Raw genomic sequence first — 8,328 nt, 5'->3', positions numbered from 1 at the left:
GAATCTATGAAATATGAATTATGTTGTTTTGTTGATTTGTTTTGTGTTGAATATGCTTGTTGAAAACGTGAAAACTTGTTTTGTTGATTTGTTCTGGGATGGATATGCTTGTGACTAATGCTTGAAACCGAGGTGTTGAATATGCTTGTTGAATATGAATAATGTTAATCTAATGTTGTTCTGTTATGAATATGCTTGTGCTGTGAATATTTAAGATTGCTGTGAATAATGTAACTATTTAAGATTGCTGTGAATTTAACTATTTAAGCCCTTAAGGTTGCTGTCTTGTTGAATAGGGAATAGGAATTAAGGAATTTAGGATTGCTATTGTTTTATACTTTTGTTGTTTTGCTACTCCATAATCCATATTCTTTTAGAATGGCTTCTGCGAATATACCATCAGAAACACCATCTTCGCAAGAACAAGGATCAACTCCTGATGCATCAATCGGAACCCAAAAAAACAATAATAGAGCAAAAACCGATCCTGCATGGGGTCATTGTAAACAAGTTGTGGAGTCTGGAAAAACAATTCTGCTATGCATATATTGTGAGAAGCTTATTAGGGGTGGAGGAATTCATCGGTTTAAGCTTCATTTGGCTGGAAAAGGAGGAGATATTGAGTCTTGTCGAAAGGTGCCAGCTGCAGTGAGACACCAATTCCATCAAAGCATTGAAGAGCTTCGAAGCAAGAAAAGAAAAACTCAAGAACAATATGCAGAAAGTTATAATGCTTGTGATGATGTTGAAAGAGAATTTGACGAGATCGAACGTAATGAGATGCAACAACAACAAAAATCCAGGGTTCTAGCACCAATCTTTAGAAAAGGAAAACAAGTCAAAGGTTTACAATCCTATTTTCCATCGGCAACAACACCCGGAGCTCAACCAACTATCAAAAGCGTTCTTCAAAGCAAAGAAATAGTGGAGAAGTGTGATATTGCTATTGCAAAATGGATGATGGATGCCTCTGTTCCATTTAATGCGGTTAATTCAGCTTATTATCAACCAATGATTGATGCTATTGCAAGCATGGGTGCAGGGTATAAAGGGCCAAATTATCCAAGAGTCCGTGGGTATTTGTTGAGTAAATTAGTTGAGGATGTGAGGAAAATGATTGATGGTTATCGTGAGATTTGGAAGCAAACTGGATGCACTATTATGGCCGATGGATGGACTGATCGTTGTAGGCGTACTTTGATTAATTTTTTAGTTTATTGTCCTAAAGGAACTGTTTTTCTAAAGTCAGTTGATGCTTCTAATGTCTCAAAAACTGCTGAAACTTTGTTTAAGTTGTTTAGGGATGTTGTATTGTTTGTTGGTCCTAAGAATGTTGTGCATATTGTAACGGACAATGCTGCAAACTATGTTGCTGCGGAAAGGTTGTTGGAGGCTGAGTTTCCTAAATTGTATTGGTCCCCTTGTGTAGCTCGTTGTGTTAATCTGATGTTTCAAGATATTGGGAAGTAGCAAGAAGTGAGTCAAACTATGTCACAAGCTTCAATGATCACTAAGTATATCTATAATCATTGCTATCCACTGTTCTTGATGAGAAAGTTTACAGGTGGGCAGGAAATACTTCGTCCAGCTCCAACTCGGTTTGCTACTAATTTCATTGCTTTGCAAAGTATTTTAGCTCAAAAGGATCCTTTGAGAGCTATGGTGACCTCTAAAGAATGGACAAGCTCAGCTTACTCCAAAGAAGCCAAAGCTAAGAAATTTGTGGATCAAGTCTTGGATTCTAAATTTTGGAGTCAATGCACTGATATTGTTAAGCTTACTGAGCCACTTGTTCGTGTTTTACGTATTGTGGATAGTGAAGACAGAGTTGCCATGGGTTTTCTTTATTCAGCTTATCATAAGGCTAGAGAAGAAATAGTGAAGAGGTTTCAGAAAGAAAGAGGGTTGTTGATCCTTATTTGAAGATTTTAGATACCCGTTGGGATACACAGCTTAAGAAAAATCTTCATGCCACTGGTTATTGGTTAAATCCAGCTTTTTGATTTAATGCTGAAGAATTTGAAAAGCACAAACAAACAATTTCTGGCTTGTTGGATGTCATTGAGAAATATGCTTATGATGATCCTGTACTGAATTCTAAGCTGACAAGTGAGAAGAGGATCTTTAAGAATGCTGAGCAAGATTTTAGAAGACCCTCTGCAATACGTGAACGAACCACTGTTATGCCAGGTGAATTTCTTCATAAATTTGGTCTTTCACGATTGTGATGTATTTATTATGTGATATTTATGATTGTGATAAATTATTTATCTATTTTTTATGTTAAGATCAATGGTGGGAATCTTATGGTAGTGGAGCACCAAATTTGCAAAAGTTGGCTATTCGTGTTTTAAGCCAAACTTGTAGCTTTTCAGGTTGTGAGCGTAACTGGAGTATTTTTGAACATATTCACTCAAAGAAGAGGAATCGGTTAGAGCATCAAAAACTTAATGATCTTGTTTATGTTCATTACAACTTAAGGTTACAACAAGGTACTTTCTCGATTGTTTTAAGTTGAAAGAATTATTTTAAAATCTTAATCATCACATGAGTAACGAAATATATTGATAACATAGGAACCAAATGAGAAACCAAGTTTATGATCCAATTTGTCTTGATGCATTTGAGGATCATTCGGAATGGATACTGAAAGATTCACCACCATTTTTAACTCCTGAAGAAGTTGATGCTTTACGAAATGATCTTGCAAATATGTCTCTTCAATCACCTTTAGATGATTTAGGTATGCTTTTATTTATTATGAATTATGATCAACTATGATTTTCGTATGCCTTATAACATGTTTTATATTATTTTTATCTTGATTTGTGAAACATTATCTATAATGCTAGATCAATTGGATTTGGAAGATGATCAGGATGATGGAGCTAATAATTCTATGGAAAATGCAAATCAAAATGAAACTAATCAGGATGTAGCCCCACATTTGTCAGATGAAGAGCAACTTGCCGACTTCGAAATCACTCCTTGGATTTAGTTTATGAATTGTTATCCTTATTGTGTTTAATTAAGATACTAATGTACTAGTACTAACTAATTTCATGTTTATCTTTGTATTGGTTATATTTAGACTTTGAAACTTGGTTGTTTTTAAAATGTTGGTGAAGAACTAAAGATATGTATTTTGAATTTATTAAGTTTATGACTATTTTTAGTATTTTATATTTTTTATTTACGTGAAATCGGTTTTACCGGTTCAACCAGCAGTTTATCGGTTGAACCAATAAACCAGTGAACCAGTAACCTGACGGGTTCGATCACCGGTTCGGTTCTTACAACTATGACTATGAGGATTTTAATTTTCTGCACTATGGGCAACTAAACCTCCATTATTAAGGTTAGGAGCTCTGTTTACTTTGATGGATTAATAATTATTTGTTCCTCTACTCTTGATTGATGCATTATTTATGTTTAAGAGTTGGTTTCATTCTTCATTCTAGGATTTAGTGTGTATTAGAAAATAACTCTAATAAGAGTACACGTACTAATAAGACACGAAACAATGTGGCCGTATCACATTTGTACACGTGGTGTGTAACAGCCTTATCTCATTTACAATGCAAACGAGATACATATACTCTTATTTCATTTACACTGTAAACGAGATAACAGTGGGCGAGACCTATATATATGTATTTCATCCATAACGCCTCTTTTTCCTTATCACATTCATTTCTTCAACTTTTTCCCACTTTATCCTTTTCTAATCAAATTTTCGAGTTACTACGAGATTATGGCGCGCGTTGATGAACACAATGTGGACAACTGAACGTGACATGGCACATTGCTGGGGCAGTCGACTTTGAGGTTGGTGTTGTTTTTTGTTTTAATGTTTATGTTAAAATACATACATGTATAGCCATACTTAGTATACTTTTATAGAAGTAGTATGCATTATATATTAGGCGAATGAATATATTATTAATAATAGTTTAAATGATAGCATATAATTTTAGGCATACTTTGAAATGGATTTGTTAGTTAAATGTTTATTTAGGTTTATTTTTCTTTCAACTAAATTATTAAGGATATGTTTATTAACTTAGTCGTTAATTATTTAACTAAATATTTTTTAGTTAACTTAATTAAGTAATAAGATGTTTATTTTTTTATTATTAAATATTTAAGTAAATATTTTTTTTAAATTGTTATTAAATATTTACTTCTTGTTAGTTATTTAAGTAAATATTTTTACTTAATGTAAGTTGTGATGGAGAAAGGTAATGAATGTTGTTATTAATTATTTAATTAAATATATTTATTTAAATTACATTATATAGACGTTTATTAATTTAAATATTTATTATTTAGGTAAATATTTTTATTTAAATTAATTTAAAAGGTAAACGTTGTCGTTATTTGTTAGAATAGTTTACTTATAATTCAAATTAATTTGTTATGTGAATGTTTAATGGGAGAATTTTTTATTCTGAAATTTTTATAGCTTGAAAGGTTTACACATTTCTGATTCGGATTTTTTATTGTTTACCAGAGGCTTTGCCTACTTCTTCTCAGGAGCATGACTCACACACTCCTACCACTGGATGCTATTGTCCCCTACCTGAGGGATGCTGGCTTTGGCGACGCGGTGCCACTCAGGAATTTCGTATTTGACAACTTCTTGATCACAACATTTGTAGAGCGCTAGTACCCTGAGACTCACACTTTCCACCATCCATAGGGTGAGTGCACCATCACTCTCCAAGATGTTGCATACCACCTTGGGCTACACGCTAATGGAGACCCAGTCAGTGGGTGCTTCCGTGACTTCCACACATGGTATGCGACCGAGGCTTGGGAGTTGGTGGAGCGGCTACTCGGTGTCAGGCCTCCTGCAGTCCAGTAGCAAGGTGCGTAGAGGAAGGAGTCTTTCTCCCTCAAGCTGCCATGGCTTCGGAAGCGACTCTGATAGATGTCCAATACGGATGATCCAGCCGCCCTCCGACAGCACGCGACGTCCTACATACTATTGATGATTGGAGGTTACCTGATGACTGATAAGCTAAATAATCAGGTCTATCTCCGGTGGTTTCCATTACTAGATGACTTTTAGAGGTGCCGTTCTCTGTCTTGGGGATCAACGGTGCTAGCATAGACATACCATTTTCTATGCTCTGTAGCACACCACTCCACCACAGACATCGCAGAGCGCACTCCTCTGCTAGTATCTTGGATATACCAGAGATTCCCTCAATGGTGTTTACCTGATCGACAGATTTACATATACCTCATGGCTGTAAGGTAACTGTTCACTACGGTTTTATTATTCCTCGGTTATTCAATATGATGTGCAATTTATTGAATCGTGGTTATTGTTGCAAATGTCCACATATTGATGGGTATGACATAGCAGAGCAGGGATCAGCATGATTAGAGAGTTCTGCGATGGCGTCGGACATTGGATTAGTTACTGTGGGACGAGGTAGGCGAGTTACCCTTCTATTTGGTCACAGTTGCATATATTACTCAAGCTTTCTTAGGTCCTGTCATTGATGATTATTTCATAACGTCCATTGTAGTTCCTGTGGATGCCCTACGATAGTCCTGCACTACAGGACATCTGGCCGCTATGGCTGAAGAAAGAGGCAAAGTGGGAGACATGGATGTCCATTGTTCCCCTCGTCTGCTTCAACATAGTTGAATTTTACCATGTCAACCGGGTGAAGCGCTAGTTTAATGGCGAGCAGCTAATGCCAGGGGACCTAGTCAATGTTGACAAGTTCTTGACTACCATTAGACAGGGTGAGGACTTTTGATGGCCTAGCAAGCTTCATGAGTGGTACGATTGGTGGAGGGTTCAGTTTGAGGAGGGACATCGGATATCCATTCAGCTGTGCACAGACTATTGGCCGACGCAGGAATATTGGTATTGGTATCGACAGGCTTGCCGTGTTAGACACTTGTTAGGAAAGAATGTGCTTGATGACCCCAGACTGTTGGACTTTTCGGGAGACGCGCAGCCTACTATCAGTTAATAGAGGGACGTCCTCCACCTTCCCCGGGACATCCCTGACCATCGTTGGTGGGCCAGGGAGGTTCGGTCAGACACTTGGAGGCCTACCTGGAGAGAGCGGCATGTCAGAAAGTGCGGAGGAGCTACAGCACCCCGGAGGGATAGGGTTAGGCCTCGCAGGGAGCGCTTGGATGTCGAGTCTGAGGATGAGACTGAGTATCACCGGCAAGAGGAGCACGATGATATCCCAGACGACCAGGGTGACTCACTGCCTCCACCACTACCCCTTCCTCCTCTTCACCACCACATCCACCTTCAGGGTCAGGATCACAGGCATTTCAGGACGATTGGGATGTTGGCCCCCTGGTTGGCATGACCTTGGGGTATCCAGCAGTCGTCAGGAGGCATCGATGGTCGACGAGATAGATTTCGAGGAGGCATTCGACATTCATACCACCGACCAACCTACCATGCAGCACATCATGGAGCAGTTATGCACTAGTACAGAGTAGACCATGGAACAGGTATAGCAGCATTCGTCTGCCCCTATATCCACCATTGTTTGGGTTCCATATATTTCACTGGGTTCTAGCACGTCATGTGGCACACATGTCGGACCCAGTGCTCAGTATGTGACACTGTCTTTAGTAAACTACGGCCTCTTGAAGACGGCACCCCAGCTGATGCATGCACTATCGGTGAAGCCACCTTACTAGCCTTAATATCAGCTGGTGACCTACTCCGAGAGTTATGTTGTCCCATGCTCTCACAGCTACCTTATCAGGCATAGAATCCCTCTCATCACCCATAGCCTCCTCAGGATTCACGTCCTAACATACCTTAGCGACAGAGACAGCCTCTGTCATGTGGCACCGGACATCGGCTGCATTACCCAAGTGATTACCACTGATAATATCGTTTTTACTGTTGTACGTTGTAATTCTATACACTACTATTGATGTATTTTAAAAACTATTGTATTTAGTTTGGGTTTAAATTATTGAGCTCTTTTTTGGATGTTTTATGTGAACGTTGCTATGTGTTGAAGTTTAAACTTTAGAATTCCTATACAACATGAATGCCGTAAACATGGATAACTTAAATCACATAAAATTTGAGTACAAAATTTCCTTATTAAAATATAACAAAGTAAACAATATAGTAAACCACACAATAATATGAACTACAGAAACAACAACCTCAACAAACATAAACAACGTAGCGACTGTAAACTATACCTCGTGCGTTGACTGGTTTGGACACCCATTTCGGATATGACCGGTTGCCTGCAGAGACCACACCTTTTCTCTTGGCACTCGCCCTCATCTATCTCATTACCAAACTTGGTGGAAATGTTCGACTAGTAGACTTCTTGCGCATGACAGGATTAGGACGAAGCTGTGTCTCGTACCACTCCGGCCAAAGCTTCTCATTTGGTATCGGGAGAAACTCTGCCTCATATACTTTGAACACAGCTTGCTGCATGTATACTAAATGGACAAATGGACCCCATTTGACACTCGCGGTGGCACAGGATGCTAGTGCATGACGACATGGAAAATGTAGTGACTAGAAAAGGCCACAATCACACATGCCTGCCGTCAAGCGAACACGGAACAAACCTTGGGACCAACCCTCGAAAGGCTCTAATTCCTCAACCAGGAACACTGAAGCCTGTCTGTTGCAGTGAGTGATGCGCATGTTGGAGATTTCCTCTCTGTTCTTCTCAATACCATTTATTAGCCGTTGGAAAAATTGATTATCCGCCACTAGTTGGGCATGTGCCTCCCATCCCATCCTGACGAACAACTGCTATAGCCTCTCGTAGGTGCATCGCACGATGGCTGAAATTGGTAAATAGCGTGTACCCTTAAGCATAACATTCATGCACTCGGAGAGGTTCGTTGTCATCTGTTTGAACTGGCGACTGGTCGCAGTGTTGTAACCAGATCTTTTTGTTGAACCTACTAGCCAACTCTGCCATCTCCCGCGACAAACCCGTCAATGCATTCATGTACCACTTGTACCTAGCCTTGCTTGAACTGTAAGCAGCATTTATGAGATATCTCTTTCCCTTGGCAGACTTAAAACAAGACAAAGTTCGCCACCATGTGCCAGACACAATAAGCATGAAATGCTCTAGGAGGCTGCCACTCACTATCGTCAGCTCTCAGTGCAGCTTTGATCGCCTAGGATCTGTCAGAAATAATCAATAGGCCTAGGGTCACGTGTCGTCTCATATTGGTAAGGAAGAAAGACCAGGACTCCGTGGTCTCAGAATCAACAATTGCAAAGGCTACAAGAAGGATATTGCTGTTTCCATCTTGTGCCACTACAATAAGCAACTCACCAGC

General features: G+C 39.2%; 2 protein-coding genes across 2 annotated transcripts; both read left to right on the top strand.

The window, feature by feature from the left end:
• The first annotated feature begins 378 nt into the window (after positions 1 to 378).
• On the top strand, positions 379 to 1,470 carry LOC112742643 (uncharacterized). Its single transcript, XM_025791882.1, has one exon. The coding sequence runs from the start codon at positions 379 to 381 to the stop codon at positions 1,468 to 1,470; it is 1,092 nt and encodes a 363-aa protein (XP_025647667.1).
• An 18-nt stretch (positions 1,471 to 1,488) lies between these two features.
• Positions 1,489 to 2,998, top strand: LOC112742642 (uncharacterized). Its single transcript, XM_025791880.1, has 5 exons — positions 1,489 to 1,837; positions 2,017 to 2,190; positions 2,289 to 2,481; positions 2,577 to 2,743; positions 2,853 to 2,998. The coding sequence occupies exons 1-5, from the start codon at positions 1,489 to 1,491 to the stop codon at positions 2,996 to 2,998; spliced, it is 1,029 nt and encodes a 342-aa protein (XP_025647665.1).
• Positions 2,999 to 8,328: the final 5,330 nt, after the last annotated feature.

This window comes from Arachis hypogaea, chromosome 14 (genome assembly GCF_003086295.3).
Source record: "Arachis hypogaea cultivar Tifrunner chromosome 14, arahy.Tifrunner.gnm2.J5K5, whole genome shotgun sequence".
NCBI classification, from domain to species: domain Eukaryota; kingdom Viridiplantae; phylum Streptophyta; class Magnoliopsida; order Fabales; family Fabaceae; genus Arachis; species Arachis hypogaea.
Note: the sequence above shows the minus strand (reverse complement) of the source record. Positions and strands in the feature narration are given on the sequence as shown.